The sequence below is a fragment of the Quercus robur genome, chromosome 8, assembly GCF_932294415.1.
Source record: "Quercus robur chromosome 8, dhQueRobu3.1, whole genome shotgun sequence".
In the NCBI taxonomy this organism is placed as follows: domain Eukaryota; kingdom Viridiplantae; phylum Streptophyta; class Magnoliopsida; order Fagales; family Fagaceae; genus Quercus; species Quercus robur.
This window is the reverse complement of record NC_065541.1, coordinates 61,554,473-61,581,592: the sequence shown is the minus strand read 5'-3', so window position 1 is coordinate 61,581,592 and position 27,120 is coordinate 61,554,473. Positions and strand designations below refer to the sequence as shown.

Sequence of the window (27,120 nt, the reverse complement as noted above, 5' to 3'; positions counted from 1 at the left end):
ATTGGTATAAGAATTTTTTCCCCAAAAAAAAAAAAAAAAATCAATTGCATTATCTAGAAAGTGGAAATATCAAACACGGAGTCAGTTTTTTTTTACCAGCTGAGTTAATTGAAACCTACGGGAACATCTATATTGTTTGTGGCATAAAGGATTTCAAAATTCAATTGGTATAAGAATTTTTTCAAACACGGAGTCAGTTACTGAAACATATTTGGGTACAAAAAGAGAGCCTCCATTGCATCATCGTTTTGGTTTACAACAGAAAGCCTCCACCTTCCCCACCCTCCAGAAGGATATTGGACCTTCTTCAACATTTTCATTGCCGAAGTGTAGTCTCATAGTATTCATTCATCTACTTCGTTTTGGTTTACTAAAGTATTTGAACTTTTTTGTCCTCAGGGGCTAAAAAAAAAAGAGTCGTTGAAGTTCTGTTCTGAAAAAGAGGTCTTGGAACTTGTTGTAACAATGGCCAACAAGCAAGGAGACGGCCCAGCGATTGGGATCGATCTGGGTACAACGAATTCATGTGTGGCAGTGTGGCAAAATGAAAGAGTAGAGATAATAGTGAATGATCAGGGTAACAATAACACTCCCTCCTTCGTTGCTTTCACTCCTATGGAGCGCTTGGTAGGTGTTGCCGCCAAGAACCAGGTGGCCAGGAACCCCACCAACTCTGTATTTGGTAAAATCTTCAATGAACTTTTTTTCCTTCCAAACAAAAAATGGGATTAATAAAAAGTTTATTTTTTTTTTATTTTTTATTTTTTTAACTTAAAATCTTAACTTTCACTTTCCAATATCAATATATGTTATTTGCTGGTTGACATATTTAATGGGTATTGTTTTTGGATAAAGATTTATTTGTTTATTTACTTGAAGGTGGCGTTTGGGTATTGTGTTTTCTGCAATGCGTTCTCTGCAGGTTTTTTTGTTTTTTTTTTTTTCCTGGACACGTGTTTGGCACTGTTCATTGTCCATGAAAGTGATATTAGGCTTATGAACAGTGCCAAACGCATGAACAGTAACTTTATTATTATTTTTTTTTATTGTTTTCAGTTTTCAGCAAAATAAGCGGTATCCAAATGAATCCAAAATCTTAATAAATTATACTCTCACTAACAACTTCACATACACCCACATAACTGCTAACAATTTCATAAAATGAGTTTTTTTTTAATTATAATTTAATAGTTACAACTGGGAAAGGAAATTTTGAATCTTAGATGTTATAAACACATCATAAAATACCAACTAGTTAAATATCTGTTCTTATTATTTGCACTTGCGTAGGAGAAATTATAGTCTTTTGGTGGACCACGTTATTTGTCCACCATTTTATTAAAAAACTTCCACTTGTTTAAAATTGCTGAGTCAGTAATTAATTTCTGTTTAAAATTTTTTTCTAACTAACAATTTTAAACAAGTGGAATTTTTTTAGTGGAATGATGGATCACATCACTTGTCCACCATGTGGATCTTATAATTTCTCCTTGCGTAGAGCAAATGTGAAGACATTGGTATATTTAATTTATTTATTTATTATTTTTTTAGAACCCTGATGATATGGATTATTGGGTAACAAGTTTTGTGGAAGCAAAATTTATTTGTATGTATGTCAGGCTGTTTGTAATCATTGTTAAATTTTGTTCCTAATGCTCATCACTTTAATTCCTTTAAAAATTTTCATAAAGGAAAAAAAAAAAAAACCATGTTTTTTTTAGAGTTTCAACCTATGACATCCGCTCCTAATGATAACTTTTTATCATTAAACCAAAATACCAATTAGTTTTTTATGTAGGCAGGGATTGAACCTCAAATCTCTTATTTAACCATCAGACCAATTGAGCTAACTAAGACCCACAAAAAAAAAAAAAAAAAATCACTTTAAGAATGTTTAATACTAGAATTTACCTATCAAAAAAAAAAAAAAAAATACTAGCATTCAAATAATCTGACTTTTTATTTATTTATTTATTATTTTTTTTATTTTAAGGATTTAAATATCATAACGTCATCTATTGAATTCTATTCAGGGTTCAATGTCGGAGAATAAGAATTCACAACTTCAATAATAAAACTCATTTAAAAAACCAAAAACCTTTTTTCCATTTTTGCATCAATTATGAATTATTTGCTTTAGTAATTGTAATTATCAAAATTTTAATTAAAGTTATGTTTATAAATTTCAAACTTGTTTTATCTGCTCTAATCAAATTTAAAATTTTAACGTGAGATCACAATGGCAGCTTCAAGTATATGTTGCAATGGTTGATATATATATATAAAGTTTGGGGTAATTTTAATTTTGCTCCCCTAAAGTTTCAATATTTTGATTAGCTCTCCTAACTTCAGGTATCATCATTTGGATTTGCTTTCCATCAATGTGTGAAGCCTTAAAAAAAAAAATCCTTCCCTGAGGTGAGGGCTTGTAATGATCTTTGGTTAGCTGTTAAGTTCGAAATCAATTAGAACAATTTCAAAGATAGAGGCTGTATGACAGTTCCAAACATAGAGGGTTCAAATCAATACAATTTCAAACATAGATGTAAGTTACAAACATAGAGGGCAGCATTGCGGCCCCAATCTTATACGCTTAAGACAGCTAGGCACAACACAAAGTTGGAAGGGATTGACTACTCATGAGACTTTATGTTATGAGTGCATATTGAAATTTTGAAACTTTAGGGAGTAAAATCAAAATAACCTCAAACATGAGTGTAATTTATAATTTAATCTTGATTTTTCCTTTGTCCTCTCTCTTTTATACTATCTTATTAGGATCATGAGCTACTGAATGTTCGCTTCAATTTCTTAAATTCAGGAATGAAAAGTATACTGGTAAAAAAAAAAAAAAAAAACTCAATATATAATGCTTCTTGTGCATTAAGATTGTATTATTCATCTACTATTTGACATATCTGTTTCTTAAAAGGGAAATTATTTTCTAGATGCAAAGCGGTTGATCGGTAGGAGATTCAGTGATCCTTTGGTTCAGAGTGATTTCAACCTTTGGCCATTTAAGGTCATTGAAGGTCCTGGTGATAAGCCTATGATTGTGGTCAACTATAAAGGCGAAGAGAAGCACTTTGCTGCTGAGGAAATCTCATCTATGGTCCTAATAAAGATGCGTGAAATAGCTGAAGCATACCTAGGCAAAACTGTGAAGAATGCGGTTGTTACTGTCCTCGCCTACTTCAATGACTCCCAGCGTAGGGCTACAAAGGATGCCAAAAGCATTGCAGGCCTAAATGTCCTACGTATAATTAATGAACCAACTGCTGCAGCCCTTGCTTACGGTCTAGACAAGATTACAAATAGCATTGGCAAGAGTAATGTGTTGACTTTTGATTTGAGTGGTGGCACTACAGATGTCTCACTACTTACTATTGACAAGGGTATCTTTGAAGTGAAGGCTGTTGGAGACACTTACCTTGGAGGTGAGGACTTTGATAACCGAATAGTGAATCACTTTGTTGAAATATTTAAGAGGCAATACAAGGTGGACATTAGTGGGAATTCCAAAGCTCTTAGGAGGTTAAGAACTGCTTGTGAGAAAGCAAAGAGGATTCTTTTTTAAGAACTGCTTGTGAGAAAGCAAAGAGGATTCTTTCTTTTGCAATTGAGACTTGCATTGAAGTCGATTCTTTATATAATGGTATTGATTTTTTTTCAAATATTACCCGTGCCAAATTTGCAGAATTCAATATGGATTTATTCAGGAAGTGCATCAATATTGTGGAGAAGTGTTTGACTGATGCTAAGATGGATAAGAGCTGCGTCCATGATGTTGTTCTTTCAGGTGGTTCTTCCCGAATTCCCAAGGTGCAGAGATTCAATATGGATTTATTCAGGAAGTGCATCAATATTGTGGAGAAGTGTTTGACTGATGCTAAGATGGATAAGAGCTGCGTCCATGATGTTGTTCTTTCAGGTGGTTCTTCCCGAATTCCCAAGGTGCAGCAGTTGTTGCAAGACTTCTTTGATGGGAAGGAACTTTGCAAGAGTATTAATCCCGATGAGGCTGTAGCTTTTGGAGCAGCTGTTCAAGCTTCAATCTTAACTGGTATGAGAAATGGGAAACTCAAGACATCGTGCTCTTGGATGCCACCCCTCTCTCCCTTGGTGTATCAGTTCGCGGAACACAGAGGTCTGTTTTGATTCCAAGAAATTCTGCTATTCCCACCAGGAAGGAGGGGTTCTTCACCACCACCGTACCACGGTTGACAATCAAGCTTCTGTACCTGAGTTTGTTTACGAGGGTGAAAGAGCTAGAGTTGAGAACAACAACTTCTTGGGAGGATTTATACTTTCTGGCATTCCTCCAGCACCCAGGGGTGTTGCTCGGATAAAAGTTTGTTTTGAAATTAATGCTAATGGCATCTTAAATGTTTCTACGAGGAAATGACCACTGGTGTGAGGAGGCAGATGACTATCACCAATGACAAGGCAAGGCTGTCCACTGAAGAGATTGAGAGGATTGTCCAAGACGCAAAGAGATTCAAGGCTGAAGATGATGATCACAGGAAGAAGATTAAGGCTAAGGAAGCTCTGGAGAACTTTGCCTACAACATGAGGACTACTATCAATGATGAGAAGATTGGTTACAAGCTTGACCCTGCATTTAAGAAAAAGATTGAAGATGCTATTGAAGAGGCGATTCAATGGTTAGATGATCTCCAGCTCATGGATTTGCAACTGTATCATGACAAGCTGAAATGGCTTGAGAGCATTTGCAGTCCCATAAACGTTTCTGGAAAGCAATAACAAATTTGTGCCAAACCCTTACAACATAATGATGATGGTCAATATAGTCTGCCGTAGCACCTTATCATTTATAATAAGTTCCTTTATTGTCTTTATATTTTTGGATTTTAAAGTTTAAAATTATAAAGCCTTTCTAATATTTCTATAAAAGGAATAAATTAAGTTGGTCTAAACTCTAAAGAGATCCCATAAATTAGAAATTTAATGAAAATTTAATCATAAATGAATTTTGGGATTTAAAAGAATATTGAACTACATCTTGATGTGATTAAGTTGAAATGTGCTAAGAACAAAATACCCTATCATATCTTTTATTTTATTTATATTTTGTCAACAATGGATAGACACTAATTTTACTTTTCAATTATCAAGTATTAATTCTTAAACAAGGATTTATTTTTTCATGATTTGGCCCCCTTAGGATAAACTCTTGGCTCCGTTCCTGCAACGAAAATTTATCCTTCATGGAGGAAGTGTGCACGAGCTTGGAGATATTGTTTCTATTGCTTTTGCTTGGTTCTTTGAATTTCCTAATAGATTGCACTGCCAAGTTCTCCAACCTTTTGCGTATATGATCTCTATGCAAGATTTGGATGTGATTCATTGGACTCCTCCAATGCAAAAGAAAGTTTAAGTTAATTGGTGTCTACTGGGTAATCATGATTTGCTATTCTAAGGGTAAATTAAAGGAAGCATATCAAGGACTCTATAGATACTGTGCGTCTATGCTTTTATATATAGTGTATGATGCATAAAGCTTTCATAAAACTGTCTCATAGTACTAATTCATCTACTTCAAAAGTCTCTGATCTGTTCCAAAAAATGAAGTCTTTGAATTTGTTCCGCAAAAGAATGTCAAACCAAGGAGAGGGCCTGGCAATTGGGATCGATCTGGGCACAACGTATTCATGTGCGGCAGTGTGGCAAAATGAAAGAGTAGAGATAATAGTGAATGATCAAGGTAACAGGACTACTCCCTCCTATGTTGCTTTCACTCCTACCCAAAGCTTGGTCGGTGATGTCGCCATGAACCGGGTTGCCAAGAACCCCGCCAACTCTGTTTTCGGTAATCTTCAAAGATCTTTTTCCTTTTTTTTTTTTTTTTTTTTTTAGATTATTATTTTTTTTTATTCTAAAAAATTTGGTTTTTTACTTACCAACATCAATGTATATTCTTGGTAGTCATATTATATATTGCGTTTGTCTAAGCCTGTCTTCTTGGCTCTTGCTTATACATGGATTATTATTTTGGCGACTGTTAGAACTACTTATTTCGGATTGTATTTGACCACAGATAAAGTTTTATGTTCTAAATTCTCATTCACCAAAAACACAATTTATTGCTGGTGTATGATATACTCCTTAAAAAAAAAAAAAAAAAAAAAAAAACTTATTTTCAGGAATTTTCCAGTTTCACTTCTTTTGTTTTCTTTTTTCTTTTTTTCTTTTTAAAATTATTGTGCACTCACATGTTAGCCATAAAGATGTTCCTCCCTACAATAGTTCAGCAGAAAATAAAAATTTCTCCACTTAAATCACTTTAATAATGTTAATAGCATTCACAATTTCAATAGTAAAAATCATTTAACGAACTCATAACTTTTTCCGTTATATGCATCAATTATGAACTCTTAGTGACTGTAATTATCAAATCTCCGTTTAAAATTTTCAAACTTTGTATCCATGTATCATCAGCTCTAATCAAATTTAAGATTTTAACGTGAAATCACAATGTTATCAAGAGCAGCTTCATGAGCCAATAGTTGATTTTTTTTTTCTCCCTTTTAAAAATATTTTATTAGTTTTATTATATGAGCTACAAAATGTCCCCTTTCATTCCTTTAACTAGCATGTAACTCCATACAAATGCATGGATACATTTAAAATTAAACAAAATTTTTATTATAAAAATATAAATAATTAGTCAAATTATTATTATTTTTTTAAAAGCTTGTAACACATGCATTCATGCATACATAAAGATACATTTAAAATTAAACACAATTTTTATCATAAAATATAGATAATTAGTCAAATTATTTTTGTTAGGTTCTAAGGAACTAATGTATTAGAACCTCAATGTGTAATGTTGGCAAATCATGATCAAAATATTTAGTCTAGATTTAGGCTGCTCAAAGTGTGTTTTTGTGTAAAGTTGGAATCGAGTGTACTGCAGGATTTAATGTGTAAATCTGCAAAGGTCAATCGATTGAAAATTAGACTCGATTGATCGAAACTCGTGCAGATTGTTTTTCTGCAGAATTTTCCAACTCAGCCCAAGCCCGTAGGACATGTAGAGTTTTATGTTTTGCCTTAAGTATAAAAAGAAAAACCCTAACCACATTTTATGATTGTTGTTTATACTGAATGTGTAAATCTCTTGTGAGATTTAGAGGTGTTTGCCTTCATACATACTTAGGGTGATCAAGAATCAAGATTCATGTCAAGAGGTTGATGATTGTTTCAGTTGCTGCACAAAAAGCTTAAAGAGAAACAAAAGTGGGTGTACTTGTAGTTACTGTGAATCCAAGAAAGAAGTAGTCCGTGAACTTGGAGTTGTCACATGGTCGTAGTAGCAAGTTTTCTACTCAAGGTAGCAATAGGATATTAATGGTCTAAATTGCTATTGTAAAACTTCAATTTTTTCATAGTGGATCTGTTTTACCTTGAGAATAGTTAGGTTAAATCCTCCCTATGTTTTTTATCGGTTTGGTTTTCCTGGATTATCATATCGTTGTGTTCTTTATTTTCCGCACTGTTTCAATGATATGATTTATCTGTGTTAATCTAGATCTGCATAATTTACCTAAGTTGATCACTTGGCTAAATAACTAGATTAATCTGTTTGTATTTAAGGGGTCTAAAAACGTATAAGTGGTATCGGAACAGGTTAGCTCTAGCATTTAGATCCTTTGATCTAAGAGTTGATCTTTGACCCCTATTGTCATGGAACACAATTACTCTCTTGTGATCCCACCTCACTTTGATGGGAACAACTATGCCTACTGGAAAGTAAGGATGAAAGCATTCCTAAGATCTATTGATGAGAGAGTTTGGAATTCCGTTGAATACGGATGGGAGAAGCCCACTACTCCTGTTAGTAAGTGGCAAACTTCTCAGAAAGAAGCAGCCGCTTTTAATAGCAAAACCATGAATGCTATTTTTAATGTTGTTTCTATGGAGGAATTTAAGAGAATCTCTAATGTTGAGGTTACTTATACTGCATGGAATATTCTCCAAACTGTGCATGAAGGTATAAAGGCAGTCAAGATTAACAAACTGCAGCAGTTAACTACTAGATTTGAAAGTATTAGAATGTTTGATGATGAATGTTTTGATGAATTCTATGCTAAATTGAATGATATTGTTAACTCTACTTATAATTTGGGTGAAATTTATGATCAACCTAAAATTGTTAGGAAGATACTTAGATCCTTGACTGAGGACTTTAGACCCAAAGTGACTACCATAACTGAAAGTAAGGATGTAGACTCCATCCCTATTGATGAACTTATAGGATCTCTTCAATCCTATGAGTTAGACTTACCCAAGATAAACAAATCCAAATCAATGGCTCTTAAGTCTGTTGATGATGTTGATGGGAATGGATTTGATAATAAACTCTTTGCTACAGAGATTGCATATCTTGCCAAGAACTTTAGAAATTTTCTTATGAACAATAACAGAAGGGCAAGAGATAAAAACAATGTTGAACCTAAAAATTTTAGGAGGAATGATCCCACTAAGGTGAATAATGCTGAAAAATTTAAAGAGAAAGTAGGTCAAACCTCAAATAATTATATGAGTCAACAATGTTTTGGCTGTCAAGGGTATGGTCATGTGAAATCAATATGTCCTACATTCTTGAGATCAAAGGGTGAAGCTATGTCTGTAACCCTTAATGATGATGAAGTTTCTGATCATGAGTCTAGTAGTGATGATGATGGAAATTTCATTGCTTTCACAGCTACTGTTGTAGTTGATGAAGTTGTAGTTGATAAGAACCCTTCTAATGGGGAACTCTCTGAGAGTGCTAATTTGCAAGAAGCCTATAATAAACTTTGCAAAATTGCTGCAAAGGATGCTATGAATGTTGATTTAGGCTTACAAAAAATTGCTTTTCTTGAACTTGATAAGAAAAATTTGCTCTTGAAATTAATTGATGCTAATGAATTGCTTGATAAGGTGAAGACTGAGAACATGTTGTTACTTGATAAGGTTAAAAATTTAGAACTTGAATTATATGTTGCTAGAGAACAAACAAATAGGACTGCTAGTTCCAAACTTGATCACATGCTTAGTATTTAGAAGTCTCCCTTAGACAAAACTGGTCTAGGTTTTGAAGATAGCATCATTGTTTCTAAGAATCATTCCACAAACTTTGTTTTTTCTTCTAGGCCTCCCGTGAGTGAGATTGTCAAACCAGCAGAAGTTACTCCTCTTAGAAAGATTAGGGTTGATCTTAAAGAGTCTAAACCTAAGACTTCTAACCCTCCTAAGGACAAGGTGCATGATAGACCTGCATGGGTTTGTCATTTTTATGGAAAGTCTGGGTACATTCGTCCAAATTGTTTCAAGTTGCAAGCTGCTAAGCGAGCAAATAAGCCAAAAGTACTTGTGCCTCAAGCACAAGATCCTATGGTACTTATTGGTGCATTGGTAAAGGTTTTAAACCTTTATTCCAATCCTAGAGTTGATCAGCATTCTAATATGAATAATAACTCCAATGCAAGAGTTGCATCTAAAAGGTTATGGATGCAAAAGACTCAATCTAATTGAGTTTTCTTAACATGGTCCTTGTGCTTCATCGTTCTATTCTTTGCGACCATTCCTCTTTGTTGCTTTTGTTTTCTTTTTGTTCTAGGATTTGCATTGCATAACATTCATGCATCTCATACTAGGTTGTTTTTGTTATTCTTTTCAAAAATTATATATAAAAAAAGGTGGAAAATGGAAGAAAAATGTGTTTTGCATTAATTGTTTCTTGGATTTGAAATCAAGGTTAGCCGTATTATCTTTACATAATTTGTCTATGTACCTTGTTTAGCTTGGATGAGATTATTTTATTGCACTTTACTACTTTGAGCTTTGTAGTGCATGTTGTGTGGGAGTTGTTTATAGTTTTTGATCACATGATCTTGATCTTGAAGTCACATGCTTTTGATTGTAAGGACTAAAAAATCCTTAGAAAAAGGCATAAATAATCGTCTTATCACTGTTTATTAGCCAATCATGAACACTTTATTGCATATCATAAGATTTTGTGCTCGAAAAAGTGTAGCACATGTACAAAAAGAACATAAAGTGTAGCTTCGGCTTATAATAAAATTCAAATTGAAATAAAATTGGTGTGTACATTATCTTGGCTATCTGAATAAATTTCAAATCAAATAAAATTGGTGTGTACATTATGAGGCAAATCAAAAAACTTACATGATTGCAAGCTTTTATTCTAGGAGATATGAGAGTTATATGATGTAACTCTTTAGGTGATAGTTATTTTCAAACTTATGTGATGAATTTTGTAACAATTGTGATTAATTACTATTCACATATCACCTCACATGTATCTCAAGTTTTTACTAGTTGCACACACTACACAAGTTACTCTTTGCTAAATTTTGTACACGTTATTGTCTGTGATCTTGTTATGGCCATCCAAGATTAAAAGTCTCTTGATTTTAATGCAAAATATGTTTAATGTTTGAGAATTCGGGACAAAATGATTCAAAATCTTGTTTTTGGAAGATATAGGTTAAATTCAAGGGTTTTTGAAAAACATTTTATCTCATACTCACGCATTTTATTTATAAAACATTGTGCTTTGAGGAGTTTCTGCATTAAAATGCTCTGTTTTTCAAAAAATTTATTTTTCCAGATTTTCGATCGATTGAACTTGTAACTCGACCGATCGAAATTGCGATTAAAATTTTGGTTTGAATCTGCTTGGCTCAATCGATGCTCGATTGTTGCTGGATTGATCGAATGTAATTTTCAATTGATTGAATCTATTTTTTGCTCAATCAAAAATCGTTCCGAGAGTTTTTTAAAACTTAAGTTTTTCACGTGTTCTTCACTATTCAAAACTTTTCAAAACTTTTTTGTTGTTTTCCCTCAAAATTTCTTCAAGGTTTTTGTCATCTTGTACCAATAAGACTATTTTGCCCTTTCTTTTTTAGATTAATCACACTTTTCATGCATTTAAGGGAGATTTTCGGACTTCATAAAATTTGGGGTTTTTGATGTTCTAGTTAATTTCTTTCACAATTGATCAATGGGTTTTTGTTGTTAGATGATATTAACATGTTCTTCAAGGTTTAATTTGATCAATTTGATGAATTTGGAAAAATTGAAATTTCTAGGGTTTGAAACTATCCGAATTGGGGATTTTGTTTAATTAAGCAAAAATTGATGAAATTGGCTTGTGTTCTTGTTTAATTTTATCATTATATACCATTATCTAACTTGTGTAATGATAATTTGGTCAAGTTGTTGGAATTTTTGAAAGTGGGTTTTCAAAATTTGGGGGTTTTGATATAAACTCTATGTTCAATCCAATTTTGTGTTTTTAAAGTGTAATTGAACTATTCTCACTGCATTAAAGCATACGTCATGGGTTAATAATGTTCATGCATCATATAGATTGTTATTTTCTATATTGTTTTTGTTCTAACTGTGTCTGATCCAATTTTTCCTTGGGTTTTCTCTGTTTTTTTTTTTCTTTGTTTCTTTTTTGTCTATCCTATTCCAACCTTAGCATCATAGTTAGGAAGACTAGAGCCCATAGGACATCCACCTCTTCTACTCCATCTTTTGATAGTGAGAGGTCTCTTAGTGAAAAAAACCAAGAGACTTATGAGAAGTTAAACATTCTTAGATCTGTGTGGCCTGAGAGAAAGGTAGTTTTAGATGAGCTTGACCTTGAGATTAGGAGAAATTTTGAGCATAGGGGCTGGTTGCCATTGATGGATATTGACCCTCCTCCTCCGGCTACTTTGATCAGAGAGTTCTACTTGAACCCCTCTGTTCATTCCACTGATTCCAACACTCAGTTTGTGAGGAGTTGGATACGGGGTGAAGAGTACACCATTACTCCTTCAGTAGTGGCCTTTGCTCTTGGGGTATATTTAGTATGTCAGCCTATCTATCCTTATGATGAGTTTCCTCCACTCGATGACATTATGTCATATCTTTATGGGTCTTCTATCCAGTAGGGTACTGAACCTCGGATCACTTCTCACGAGTTGACCAAGATTCATTATCTCTTTTTCCGGATTTCTTGCCATTCTATCTGGCCCATCTCTCACTTGCACACCATTCCTATAGAGAGATGTGCATTTTTGTATGCCCTTGTCACAAATGCTCCTATGAGTTTTCCTTATCTTTTTATTCAATCTTTGGTTGAGGTTCATAGGAGTAGTTCTTCTGCTCATGCTCTTTTCTTTCCAGTTTTCATTCATCGGATTTTATTACATTTAGGTTTTGAGGTGTTTCCTGCATCTGAGCCTGTTCACATCATAGCTCCTATAGGTGCCACCTTTCTTAGGCAGAGAGCTGCTCAGATGAGAGCTAGCTCTAAACGACATAAATTTGAGTTGTCTTCGGGTGTTGCACCTCCTCCTCCTCCTCCTTCTTCAGGTGATCCGACTGTAGATGCATGTTGATCCAACTGCTGTTGTTGATTCTCCACCTTTTACTTCGGATAATTCAAGCATTCGTCGTATGTTGGACACTGTCATGACCATTTAGGCGGCTCATGGTTAGCTTTTGGTGGACATGCTCACGGAGCTACAGGCATTGCATGCAGAGTTGGCGAGTTTTAGACGGTCACCTCCACCACCTCCTTTTGATGATGAGTCTTGATTGCCCTTTGGCAATTTGTCACAAAAAGAGGGAGTACATATGGATGGAAATAGGGGGAGAGTTTTTTTTTTTTTTTTTTTTTTTGAATTTGTAGATTATATCTAGGTGCTTCACTTTATACTTATTTTTTTTGGCTCATGATGTCTTTATTTTTTATGAGTTGTATATGATAGGGGGAGACATTTTGTTATTGTTTTTGTTTCTTGTTTCATATTGTACTACATTGATTATTGATTTATATTTATGAGATTATTCATGATATATATCTTTTATTTTATGTTATGTGAAATCAAGAATTTATTTTGTTTTACTTGTATTTTCCACACATGCATTTATGTGTTTGTTAAGTGTTACAAGAATATACAGGTTGATTCAGTTGTGCTGCTGTCTACACTTGCAACTGATAGATAATAGTTAGGTTGAATTGTTTTTTGGTTGGGCTGTTTTTTTTTTTGTAGCTTTGAGCATTTTGTTTTAGTATGTGTTTGTCCAGGATTGCCAAAGGGGGAGTTTGTTAGGTTCTAAGGAATTAGGAACTAATGTATTTTTTACTTCAATGTGTAATGTTGGCAAACCATGATCAAAATATTTAGTCTAGATTTAGGCTGCTCAAAGTGTGTTTTTGTGTAAAGTTAGAATCAAGTGTACTGCAGGATTTATTGTGTAAATCTGCAAAGTTCGATTGATCGAAAATTAGACTCGATCGATCAAAACTCGTGTAAATTGTTTTTCTACAGAATTTTCCAACTCAGTCCAAGTCTGTATGACGTGTAGGGTTTTATGTTTTGTCTTAAGTATAAAAGAAAAAACCCTAGCCACGTTTTATGGCAGTTGTTTATGCTGTATGTGTGAATCTCTTGTGAGATCTAGAGGTGTTTGCCTTCATACATACTTAGGGTGATCAAGAATCAAGATTCATATCAAGAGCTTGATAATCGTTTTAGTTGCTGCACAAAGAGCTTAAAGAGAAATACAAGTGGGAGTACTTGTGGTTGCTAAGTTGTCCGTGGATTCAAAGCTATCACGTGGTCGTGGTAGTAAGTTTTCTACTCGAGGTAGTAATAGGATGTTAGTGGTATAAGTTGCTATTGTAAAACTTCAATTCTTTCATAATTGATCTGTTTTACCTTGAGGATAGCTAGGTTAAATCCTCCCCAGGTTTTTTACCGGTTTGGTTTTCCTGGGTTATCATATTGTTGTGTTCTTTATTTTCTGCACTGTTTCAATGATATGATTTATCTGTGTTAACCTAGATTTGCATAATTTTCTTAAGTTAATCACTTGGCTAAATAACTAAGTTAATCTGTTTGTGTTTAAAGGGTCTAAAAACTTACATTTTTTTTTTTAAAGTAAACATAATTAGTCATATATTAAAATTCTTACCTAAATTTAATACTACTTATGATCATTTTTTTTCTAATTTTTAATAAGATAGAACATGTGGTGATTTTTGTTATGTAGTGATTTTTATTTTATTTATTTTTTGAGAAACAAGTAGTGATTTTTATTTGAGTATATGTGATTGTTTTATATATATATATATAACTTTATGGTTCATTAATATTAGATTTTTTGTATTTTACACTCATTAACTCACTTGACACAAAGATTAAAAAATATAAATAGACACATGGCACAAGCTTAAGTGGATAATTATGGTGTAGTTCTCACATAAATTTAGACACATGGCGCAAATTAAATTGGATTATAATTTCAAATTCTAATTCAATTTTTTCTAAATTTTACCTATATATATATATATATATATATAGATGACTTATAAATTTGAATTTTTTTAGTTATATGATTATGTTTTTTATGGTTTATCATATTGGACTCTTTGTTTTCTACACTAAATTAACTAATTTGGCACAAAAATTTAAAAATTTAGATTAAATGGGACACGTGGCGCAAAATTAAACTCTAATTGAAAATAATTTTTTATACTAAATTAACTCACTAGGCACAAAATTCAGAAATTTACATTAGATGAGACACATGGTGCAAAATTAGACTCTAATTGAATTCCAATTTGAACTTTAATTGAATTTTCTCTTTACTTTACCTATTATTATATATATAGATTCACAAATAAAATATAATTGTCAACCAAAAAAAGAAAATCAATATCTAATTTCTGCTTCTTGGGCTTTATTGTTGTCTTATAATTTTTTTCATTTTCTATTTGAACTATTTCTAAAAAGTTATTATGTTGCATATGCAAAGCAGTGGATTGATAGGAGATTCTTTGATCACTTAGTTCAGAGTAGGGGTTGCAAATGGGCGGGTTGGGTGTATAATTACCTATTTATCCATTTATGACCCGTTTATATATAAATTAATTATCCATTACCAACCCAACCTAACCCATTTAATTAGTAACCTACTCATTTAACCCAATATGACCCAAATACCTTTAAAACTACTTGAATACCCTCTTGATCTCCAAAATTTCTAAAATACCCTAAAATACCTAAAATGACCCAAATACCCCATACACTTCCAAAATTACCAATATACCCTTAGACATCCAAAGTTATCCCCAAAATCTCTACAATGAGCAAAATACCCATGAAACTTCTAAAATGACCAAATACCCCCGATATCTCTAAAATTACCAAATGTGCTTAAAAACCACTAAAATGACCAAAATATCCCCAAAATCTCTAAAAGGAGCAAAATACCCATAAAACCTCTAAAATGACCAAAATATCCTCGATATCTCTAAAATCACCAAATATGCTCAAAAACCACTAAAATGACCAAAATACCTCCAAAATCTTTAAAATTAGCAAAATACCCCCCAAAACCTAAAAATGACAAAAATAACACCTAAACCTTAAAAATGACCGAAATACCCTTTAAACCTAAAAAATGACCAAAATACCCCCCCGAAACATAAAAATTACCAAAATACACACGAAATTTAAAAGATGACCAAAATACCCTGAAACTTAAAAAATTACCAAATTACCCTGTAACCTAAAAAATGCCCGAAATACCCCCGAAACTTGTAAAATTACCAAAATGCCCCATAAACCTAAAAAGTGACCGAAATACCCTGAAACATAAAAAAATAGTTGAAATACCCCCTGAAACCTATAAAATGACTAGAATACCCTCAAAGCCTTTAAAATGACCAAAATACCCCCCAAAAACCTAAAAACGTGACCGAAATACCCTTGAAACCTAAAAATTACTAAAATACCCCCCTTAGACCCATATATTTAAAGAACCTAATGGGTGATAGCCCCAAAGATTTTAAGAGGAAACACAAGGTGGACATTAGTGATAGCCCCAAAGCTCTTAGGAGGCTAAGAACTGCTTGTGAGAAATCAAAGCATATTCTTTCTTCTGCAATTGAGACGGACATTGAAGTCGATTCTTTGTATAAAGGTATTGATTTCTCTTCAACTATTACCCGTGCCAAATTTGAGGAACTCAACATGGATTTGTTCAAGAAGTGTATTGATATTGTGAAGAAGTGCTTGACTGACTCAAAGATGGTCAAGAATTGTGTCCATGATGTTGTTGTTTTGGGTTGTTCTTCCAGAATTCCTAAGGTGCAACAGTTGTTGCAAGACTTCTTCAAAGGAAAGGAGCTTTGTAAGAGCATTAATCCAGATGAGGCTGTGGCTTATGGAGCCGTTGTTCAAGCTACTATCTTGACTGGTAAAGATAATGAGAAACTGTTAGGTTCTAAAGACTTAGGTATTTATGTATTTAGAACTCTAATGTATATTGTTGGCAAACCATGATCAAAACAATGTGTTTTAGAAGTGTTTTAGTCTTGCTCAAAGTTGTGCATTTATGTAAAGTTGGAATCGAGCTAATGCAGAAAAGATTTATGCATTTTGGTCTGGCTCGATCGATCGAAGCTTAGGCTCGATCGATCGAAGCTCGGGCAGAATGTTTTTTCTGCAGATTTCCAACTCAGCCCTAGTTGTTTTAAAACGTTTTAGGGTTTTCTAATTTGTCCTAAGTATAAAAGGCAAACCCTAGCCACGTTTTAGTGTTGCTCATATTGCGGTTTTTGTAAATCTTTTGTGAGATCTAGAGGAGTTTTCCTTTACACAAACTTAGGGTTTTCAAGGAGAAGATTTATCTACACCTTGATGATCAACTCGGTTACTGCCATTGAAGCTTAAAGAAAACACAAGCGGGTATGCTTGTATCTGGTGGTGAATCCAAGAAAGAAGGAGTCCGTGGATTCGAAGCTTGCACGTGGTCGTGTCAGTAAGTTCTACTGGTTGGTAGCAATAAGAAGTTGAGCGTGGGGGCTTGGAAGTCTTATTGTATGAACTTCGATTCTTTCAAGATAGTGGATTCAAGTTTACCTTGAGGATAGTTAGGTCAAATCCTCCCCAGGTTTTTACCGGTTTGGTTTCCTGGGTGATCATATCTTGTGTTATTTATCTTTCCGCTGCTTTGCATGATATAATCTTTGTTATTGTGATAACCTAGATTTGTTAAATTGGACTAAGTAACAACTTGGCTAATTACCTAGGTTAAATCTATTGAGTTTTAAGGGGTCTAAAATCTATCAGAAACTTCAAGATATCATGCTCTTAGATGTCATCCCTTTGTCTCTTGGCATGTTAACTGATCCTACGAAAGATATGTCTGTTTTGGTTCCAAGAAATTCTTCCATTCCTGCCAAAAAGGAGGGAAACATCACCACCAAATGTGACAACCAAACTTCTATTATCATCCCAGTTTACAAGGGTGAGAAAGCAAGAGCTACGGATAACAAGTTCTTGGGGGAATTTGTGCTTCATGGTATTCCTGCAGCAGCCAAGGGTGTTGCTCAGGTAAAAGTTTGCTTTGATATTGATGCTAATGGTATCTTGAATGTTTTTGCTGAGGAGATTACCACTGGCTCGATGAGTAAGATCACCATCACTAAAGATAAGTTAAGTCTGTCCGGTGAAGAGATTGAGAGGATTGTGAAGGATGCAGAGACATACAAGGCTAAAGATGATGAACACAGGAAGAAGTCTAATGCTAGGAAAGCTTTGGTGGACTATGCTTGCAGGGTGAGGAATACTATCAATGATGAGAAGATTGGTGCCAAGGTTGACCCTGAATGTAAGAAAAAGATTAACGATGCTATTGAACAGGTATTTCAGTGGTTAGATGACCATGAGCTCCTGGATTCAGGACTCTATGAAGACAAGCTAAAATTGGTCCAAAGTGTTTGCAATCCCATTAGTACGTATTTGAGGCAGCCCCCAAAAAGTTTCTAGTGTTTTACTACATTTGTGTTCGTTCTAGTGTATTCTTGTTAGTTATTTGGTCTTTGTTAGGCAATTGTTGTGAATTTTGAAGACATTTCCACTAATAAGGATAGCTTCAAACCATAGCTTGGTGTTGCTGAATTCTTTTTCAGTATACATATCTAATTTTTATTGTTTAGAAAATAAAGCTAATTTTATAAGGATTTATTTGGTATTGGGTTGCTTTATAAAAAAAAAAAATGTGTGGGCTTTAATTATAATTTAAAGAAACATAGTTTATCAATATTTGTTACTTTAAAAATCAAATTGAAAATATGTATTTGACTAATCATGTGAAAAACTGTGGATTTTTGATAACTTGTATGGTAACTTAAAAAAAAAAATCAACTATAAGTTAAAAAAAAAAAATTCATTTTATATTATATATAAATATTGATGTATATATAGATATAAATATAGATTAGAAAGTAATTTTTTTTTTTACCAATTTTTAGTGGCCTTGTTTCCTTGAAATCCTAGAAAGGTTTTTTTTTCCCCCTCTCTCTCTCTCTCTCTCTCAGCAAAATTTCCTGTCTTCTAAACGGAAAGGAAAACAAGGGGAAATGGTGTTGAAGCTCAATCTCAGGAAAGCTTATAATCATGTCTAGTGTTAAAACTTAATGCTGTAGAAAAATGTACTTAGATTCAAAAAGTGTCATCTGTAATAATTGCTTGTGAGGTTGCTGAATATATCCATTTGCTATTGATAATATATGTAAAATGGGCTGAGTCTCCTTATAAGCATTAAAAGTTGCTAGCGGAGTTCTCCATTTTGATTCTCAATTTGAGATGGGCAAAGAGCTGTTTTTACTAAATGAAGTAATGTTTCTGTTGTTTAATGGTCCTGCCTTATAACAAAATAGTTTCATCTTTAGTTTTATGTGGCCACATACCCATGCTTTTGGATTATGTGATGCAGTTTTCTCTTTTTCTTTCCCATTATGGATACAAGTCCTTCCTAACTCAGTTTTCACAAATTGTTTTAATATGTTAAATCCCCACGTTCTCATCTGGTTTTTTTTTTTTTTTTGACTCTATTCTTGTCATGGTTCAATCCAAAAGCATGCGCGGCAATCTTGTGGAAGAGTGCCTTAGCTGCTCCACAGGTTTATACAGCATTCACTCTTAGGATTTTCTGCCTGTTGTTAATTTAATTTTAATCTATTAAAAGTTTTTTTTTTTTTGTGCAGGCAACTAAGAAACTAAGGATTACTGCTACTGAGTTGTGCAAGCTGCAGATTGCAGATGGTGTTATTCCTGTAAATGATCCCTTCTTTATTCTATGCAGTTGTTTCTCTTCTATTTCTTACTTTTAGCGACTTTCATCTGTCCTAGTGTAGAAACCATGACCAATTGGCACCTTCTCCAAACAATTAAGTGGGATGAAACCTGGCTTTTTGCATGCATATTTGATGAGTGAACGGTTATTCTATTTAATTGCTTGAAGTTTGTTTATGTTGTTTGTCCTGGTTGTTTTTTGGTAGATCCTGCTACTTTTCTTTTATGTTTTCCTTCTAATTGATCCATTCTATGGCCCCTTTTTTCTAGTGAAGATGTCTAAAGGGGGGCAAAGTACTGATTTGTGTCATAAGGTATGTTTCACAGGGATTTATGGGATTGACTTTTTGTAGTAATTGGCTGGAATTTTTGGGTATTTTGTGTTGTTTCTCTTGATAAAAGTTTTAAACCACTTGTTAAAATTGTCTAAACTTGTATGCCAAAATCCAATATGCCACATCTCATTCCTTTGTTGTCTGAACTTGTATTATAAGGATCTTTGAACAAGAGTTTTTGGCTCTAGTATCACCTGCGATTTTGAGGAGTCCAAGAAACATTGATTATAGTTACATAATTGATCTAATCAATAAAAATTGATGTAAATTACACTTTCCGCCTTTTTTTTTTTAATTAAATACGAAATTCAAATAATTATTTAATTAGATCATCCAAACTTTGTTAAATCTAGGAGATTTTGCTATGTTTGTTTATACAATTTAATATTTCACGAATTTCCTGCGTTTAAGCTTTTGATGCTTGAATTGATTCTGCATAATTACAGCCAGCCATTTTACTAATTTTTTTTTTTTACTATTGTTGCAGTATGGTTAGTTAATTAGGATTGGTTTTTGCAAAAAATGCTTTTTCTCTCTAACCATTCATAGTTGAGTTTGATTGTTATGCTTATGCACTAAAGAGTGAGTATCCCAACTGATCAGGTATGTCTTTTTTTTTTGTTGTTGAAGTTTTTCTTGCTATATCCCTCTCAGATCTCCCTTTAGTGCTTGAAATGAGATTAAAAAAATATATATAGTTTTGAGTATTTTATAACTGTTACGGTTGTGTTTGGTGTTGTGAATGCTTACAATGTGCAGTGTTAGTAACATTGTCAATACAATAGTTGAGCTACTAGAACAAAACATATAGATTTTTTTTGGGTGATTTATGTTGTCTAGTTCCTGATATGACTCTCATAACTCTCAAGAATTTCTGAGGTTTTTTGTTTTTATAAACCTTCCTCTTTCCTTACTGGATTATTAGGAATTATATTGAATATCAAAGTTCTTTGTTGTGGAATTTTATTCAATCTCTGGAAATAAGAAATTGCATCCTTAGAACTACAATACTGGTTTATAAGTGCCAAAGGCAAAATTTTGTCTTTTTAGAAGCAATAGAAGTAGTTTCAAAGTCCTAACTAAATGATGGATACCTAGATTATTTTGAATTTCTACCACCTCCAAGTTTTGGCCACATGCACCAAATGAATTTGATGGTTCATGGGACTGGTTGTTCCCAAGTTTTTGCTTAATGCGGCAGTAAATGGAGAAATGGCCACTTGGCTACTCATATATAGAAATATACCAAGAATTTGCCAATGAATGACCATACTAATATGCTTGTTTTGTGAGGAAAAATTTGTCAGGAAAATTTTGAGCATGTGTTTACTTTAATTCGCATCTCTGCTTCAGTTCATGATGCAAGCATTTTTCTTACGATCTACAAAATTATGTGCAATCTCAATTTGGAAATAGGATGCACAAGTTGGAGTACAAATAGTGCTATGAATTTACCTTGTCAGTAATGGCTTGGACTATCCCTTTCTCTGTAGTTTTCTTCATAGGCAGCTTCGGTTTCTAAATACTATTATTCGATCTTTATCAAGTGGGTATGCTCTACTAACCCTATTTCTGGAGCGGCAAAGGTTGGATATAATTCATCCATTTTGAATATAATATACCTGTGTGTTGAATTTAATGTAGTATGGATCTCTTGGTGGCTGGTTGTGTTATTTTGTAGTTACATCTGTTGCCCCACATATGGTGTTACAACTGGTGGACACAATACATTTTATGGAGACTCTAAATTTAAAAGACACTGTTGAAAAGGATACCTTCTTCCGCAAGCTTCCAAATTTAGCAGAGCAGCTTCCTTGTCCAATTGTCCTGAAAAAGTGTGACATGGAAATTCTAATGTTATATATCTACCTGAAATGTCTTTGAATGCCAGTTTATGTTTTTGTTTTCTTGTTTATACAGTTAGTTCCATTATTAGCTTCCGCACATGAATTTGGTTCATCTGCTGCCCCTGCTTTGGCTGCCTTGTTGAAAATGGGTTCCTGGCTTTCGAAAGAAGAATTCAATGCCAAGGTCATGCTCTTTCAGTACCTTTACACTACAACAAAATGTATTTTTAGTGACAAATTTTAGTGAGGAAAAGTTTTTCGTCACTAAAAACTTACATTTAGCAACGAAATTTGGATTTCGTCACTAAAAATAATAACCTTTAGTGACGAAATTTGAATTTCGTCGCTAAAAATGAAAAAATAATGATCTTTAGCGACAAAATTGAAATTTTGTCACTATTTGTTGATCTGAAACAAGGGCGCCAAAAGGAAAAAGTATGGCGCGAATTTAATAAGTCTATAGAGACGACATTTTTCGTAGCTGAAACTCTAAGTTTTTTGCGATGAAATAATTTCGTTGTTGTAGATTTTGCTGGGAGATTATCAGCGACGAAACAAATGTCGTTGCTAAAAGAATGCAACAGTGACGAAACAAAGTCGTTGATGAAAAATTGGTATGATTATCCTTAAGGCATTTTAGTGACGAAACTCTAATTCATCGCTAAAAGTGCTCTATAGCGACGAAATTCTGATTGGTCACTGAAAGTGGTCTATAGCGACGAAAATAATTTCGTCACTAAAAGTATTACTATAAAAGAAACCAAACCCTCATTTTAGTCATTTTTCAGCTTCTCTTTAACGTGTTGCTCTCTCTTGGCGCCGTCACACTCCACCGTCGCCGATGCTTGCCACAATACCGATCCTTGCTCCGCCATCGTTCTCCACCTCGCCACACCGCCATTAAGACTTGTCATTAGCCTCACCATGCCATCGCACTCCACCTCACCTCACCGATAACCTCACCACTGCCGCCGTCTTTGCTTCCATCGACAGCCACCGGCGACACCTCCATCGATAGCCACCAACGACACCTTTGACTCCTCCAAGGATTTGCTTCCATCGACAGCCACCACGAAGTCCGACGGTATGTTTCTTCCTTTTTTTTTTTTCTTTTTTTTTTTTTTATATTTCTTAATTATGTTTTTGTTGTTGTTATTATTATTATTATTATTTTTAGTTTGTAGTTTTGATTGTCATTGTGTCAAAGTAACCAAAACTTTAATGTTACTTTTTGACTTTGAATGAATACCAACGTGTATGCTTAATGTGGTGGTGGTAGTGACGGCGCTTGTGGTTTTGAAATGCCTTCTAAATTGTGTGTATACTTTTTTTTTTGTTGTGTTGTATGAAGTTTTTAGAGGTTGGGGTTTGGGGCAAATTTTAGGTAAAAAATAAAGTTTTACTTTTAACTTTTAGTTCAGGGGTAGCAGTAGAGTTTCTATGTGGGTGTGAACTGTGATCATTTCAAATGAGATTTTGGGCAATTAGATTGAGTGCCAAGTGATGGACAATTTACCTTGTTGCCAAATGTGGTGCCCACCAGGTTCCTTTCAAGTTTTTTTACTTTTTATATAAGGGTATTACATATTTACATTTTATTTTTCATTATTATTCTGTTCCTTATGTTCTCAGTAGAATGCTTAGAAAGTATAAGTTAGTCTATTTTTAAAAGTTTCTCGGTTGGCAACCCAGTATCCTTTATCACTTATTCTTTGTAGCTGGCATGGATTTCTCTAGAGCCAGATATGCTTTGCTACGTATTTTTAGAATTGTATTTTTTTTTTTTTGTTTTGTTTTATATGTGTTTCATGGCTGATACTTATGTAAAGTGCTTTGGGTGGGGGAGCCAAACTCAATGCACTCTGTGCTACTGTTTGGAGATTTATTTAGGTAGCAATATGCTATGTCCATTTACTTCCTTGTTCTTGTATTGGGCCATTGGCATCATTTTTCTGTGGCATCAAGTGTTTATCAAAGCCTCAAATTGATGAAGCATTCAACGAGTGAAGATAAATTGATGAGATTGCAGAAGAATTACCCAACTTAGTTATGGTATCATATATTAATTATGACAAATTTTAGTTGTTAATTCTATGGAAGGAATTGAGGTCATCCTTGAAGTCTATGGGCATTGCTGGTGCTGGTCTTGGCGACTTTGTTTTGTATGCCTAATGTGTTTGATTAATTACCGGAGCTTTGGTGATTATAGCAAAAGGATGGATAAATGGTCTAAAATGAGAGGTGTTTGTTGTTGGTGTAGTTGTAGGGATATGGTGTATATGAAGAGGAAGTAGTTGTGGTATGCACGTTGGTTATAGTCATGGTGGTTTTTATATTTATTAAAGTGGGAAAAGATGTGGTTGCAAATTAGTTTATCTTCTAAATTTTCAATGTTTTTTTTAGCTACTTTGAGAGTATAGTCTTGTATATATAGAAAGCCATTTTAATATATGCAGCTTGAGAATTCTGTTGCTTCTCATGGTTGAGTAGTTATCCAAAATTTTGAATGCTTTCAAAGTAAGTTCAAATATATTGTCCTGCTTTTGCTTTTCTTATAGATTTTTGTAGTATTTTTTAGATACTTGAGAGGCTTTTCTTATAGCATTGTTCATACAGAGGTCCATTTTAATATGTACAGCTTGAGAAACACAGCTGCATCTCATAATTGAGTTGTTACCCAAAATTCTGGATGCTTAAAAAGCAAAAGTTGAAATATATTGTCTTGCTTTTTTTACTTTTTTATTTTTTAGTATTTTTATTTTAAAAATAATTTAATAGTTATAATAGAAACGAATTATTTGGACGACGTCTTTATTTAATAGTTAGGATCCTTCCAATTTGATTTCACAAAAAGCTGCTGCATAAATGAAGAGTACTGCTTGACAAACCACCACTGGCTCGAGATGTGCGCACTCCTTTTTTGTTTGTTTCTATTTTGCTGTAATTCATTTTTTTTAGATTTTCTTTTAGTTTTAGAGCATTTTGTTTGATGTGTGATGTGGGAAAATACCAACTGGGTTTTCCATTTGTGTTACTGTGATGTAAAGTTCATTACATGTATCTCTATTGACCCATTTGGGGTACATAATTTAAAACTATAAATTTTGTAATTAGCTGTATGATTTAGTCTATTTTTTTTTCTTTTCTTTTTTTGATGAACGTATGATTTAGTCTATTCATGAGGTCAGTGGAGCCCTTAATTGATAAAGCTGTATTCATGGGATAATTGATATCAATCTCAGGTATCCGTTTATGTTAATTGCATTTTAGAGTTGGTGTCCTAATAAATTCATATTGATCATAGGAACAAAACAAAATATTAATTATTAGGTGTCATTATTTAAAAGCAAATATCAATCCATAAATCAAAGAGAAATGGTAGTTCTTTTCCCTTTATTCATGTATTCTAATTTTTTCAATATAAAAATCTTTTTAGAGCAGCTAAGCAAGAGCGTGATTTGGGCCCCATTCATTTAATTGTGTAATTTAAAGAGGTTTTGTCAAATAAGAAAATAAAGGGGGTTCTTTTTGGTACTTGAAAACTTTAGTCTGGATAAGGAAAAAGTGGAGGATATGAATGTTTAATTGTTGGTCTTTCTTAAGTTGTCCATTTCTTTAATGTGGCTTTCTTTAAGAGTGCATGCATGGCGTGGGTGGCGTTTGGAGAGTGCTAAATTGGGGTAAAGTGTAGAGGCATTGGAAGAATCTAAAAGTTGCTTGCTGTAATTTCTTTATTCTCACTTTAGCATTTTTTTTTTTAATTTCTTTATTTCCTTGAAAATTAAAGTCTAAAAGTGATACATGTAAAGCTTATATTAATAGTATGTAATATCCACTCAATATATATATATATATATATATATATAAAAGTAACTAATTGTTTTCAGTGTTATGGAAAAAATTAACACTCTTTACATGGTGTTAAACTATTTGCTTTTTGGTTAGTACTTTAGGTTAGTACTTTCTTTTTGGTTAGTACTTTATTTGCTTTCTACAACTTATACATTAGGAGTTGTGATTTTAATTTATTGGTGTGGTTACTCTTAATGCATTGTTAGAAATGTTTCTTATAGCATTGTTAGAAATGTTTTTATAACATAGTTAATGTTTTTACTTTACGATTTTAACGAAGTATTGTTTTTATATTTGTACAGATTTCTTACTGGTGGCTTTTAGGGGATTTACCTTTGGTATTACTTGAAGACATATGAGGACATCTTCTGTTAGTTCTAAAATAGGGTTTAGGTAGAGTTATTGTATGTATTGCAAACAATTATTGTATGGAAAGAGTTTGAATTGGATACTTGTTTTATTTTTTATTTGTGGAATGTATGGATCTTTTTTTATGAATATGTTGTTGAAATAAATGTGTTATTCAAATGTGAGGTTTTAATAATGTAAAGACAGGTTACAGGTTAATATCAAAGCTATGAAAAGAATACAAACAGAAAATAAGTTTTAGTGACGAATTTTTTCGTCACAAATATAGCAACAAAAAATTGTTTTAGTGACAAAATTTTCGTCACTAAATATTGCAAAATTTTGTAAGAAATGGTTTTAGTGACGAAAATTTTCGTCACTATATGTGCCTAGATTTTCTTAAAAAAAGTTTCAGTGATGAATTTTTTCGTCATTATGTGTACCCAAACATAGTTTTAGTGACGAAATTATTCGTCACTAAATATGATTTAGTAAACTAAAGTGTTTTTAGTGACGAAATATTTTTGTCACTGAATGGTGTTTTTAGTGAGGAAAACATTTAGTGACGAAACGTTTTCGTCACTAAAAGTTTTTTTTTTTTAAAATCAAATCGGACTTTTAGTGATGGGGCTACAGTGACGAAATGAGTTTCGTCACTAAAAGTCCAATTTCGTCACTAAAGGTCCTTAGTGACGAAAAACTGGACTTTTAGTGACGAATGTTTTCGTCACTGAAAATACATTTTCTTAAAATTCTAATGTTATATATCTACCTAAAATGTCTTTGAATGCCAGCTTATGTTTTTGTTTTCTTGTTTATACAGTTAGTTCCATTATTAGCTTCTACACTTGAATTTGGTTCAGCTGTTGCCCTGCTTTGGCTGCCTTGTTGAAAATGGGTTCCTGGCTTTCGAAAGAAGAATTTAGTGCCAAGGTCATGCTCTTTCAGTACCTTTACAATATCCTTATTTTCAGATGTTAATTTTTGTCTTGTAATGATTTGGGTTGATTGGTTATAGTACATTGGACTATTGATGTTTTTGTATTTGGTTGTATACATTGGACGATGTATTTGTATTTGGTTGTATATATTGAACTTTTGATATATTTGGTTGTAGTATGTGGTTTTTGTGCATGATTGTGGTTTTTTTTTTTTTTTTTTTTTTTTTTTAAATCTTATTTTGAGGGTTAAGAGACCCTTAAATAACCTTATTCATCAAGGGTTGTACATGTAAATCTTTTAACCCTTGGTAAATAAGGTTATTTAAGGGTCTTTTAACCCTCAAAATAAGATAGAGCACCTGTTTTGAGGGCCACGAAGGTCTTCAAAATTTCCTGTTTAACGGTATAAGTTTCAAAGGTTATCAAGGGTCGATTCGACTCTTAAAATAATTTTTCTTAAGGTTTTTTTAATACCTTTTTCAAGCATTAATTCTTTTTCTTCTTAATTTCTATAATTTCTATGATGATTACACAACAAACATTGCTGTTAAAAAAAACACTCACAACAAACATTTTAATTTACATTTAATCATAAAAATTTGAAGAATAATATAAT

At 33.1% G+C, this 27,120-nt stretch overlaps 1 protein-coding gene, 1 long non-coding RNA gene and 1 pseudogene across 2 annotated transcripts; all 3 read left to right on the top strand.

The window, feature by feature from the left end:
* The first annotated feature begins 465 nt into the window (after positions 1-465).
* On the top strand, positions 466-4,764 carry LOC126696583 (heat shock 70 kDa protein 4-like; annotated as a pseudogene).
* An 11,102-nt stretch (positions 4,765-15,866) lies between these two features.
* LOC126696582 (heat shock 70 kDa protein 4-like) lies at positions 15,867-17,873 on the top strand. The gene is made up of 2 exons (XM_050393294.1): positions 15,867-16,323; positions 17,185-17,873. Exons 1-2 carry the CDS (start codon positions 15,867-15,869, stop codon positions 17,871-17,873), a joined length of 1,146 nt encoding a protein of 381 aa, XP_050249251.1.
* Positions 17,874-22,162: 4,289 nt separating this feature from the next.
* Positions 22,163-25,730, top strand: LOC126697490 (uncharacterized). Its single transcript, XR_007646210.1, has 2 exons — positions 22,163-22,447; positions 25,518-25,730. It is a non-coding gene; the product is annotated as an uncharacterized LOC126697490 (long non-coding RNA).
* The last annotated feature ends 1,390 nt before the right edge of the window (positions 25,731-27,120 follow it).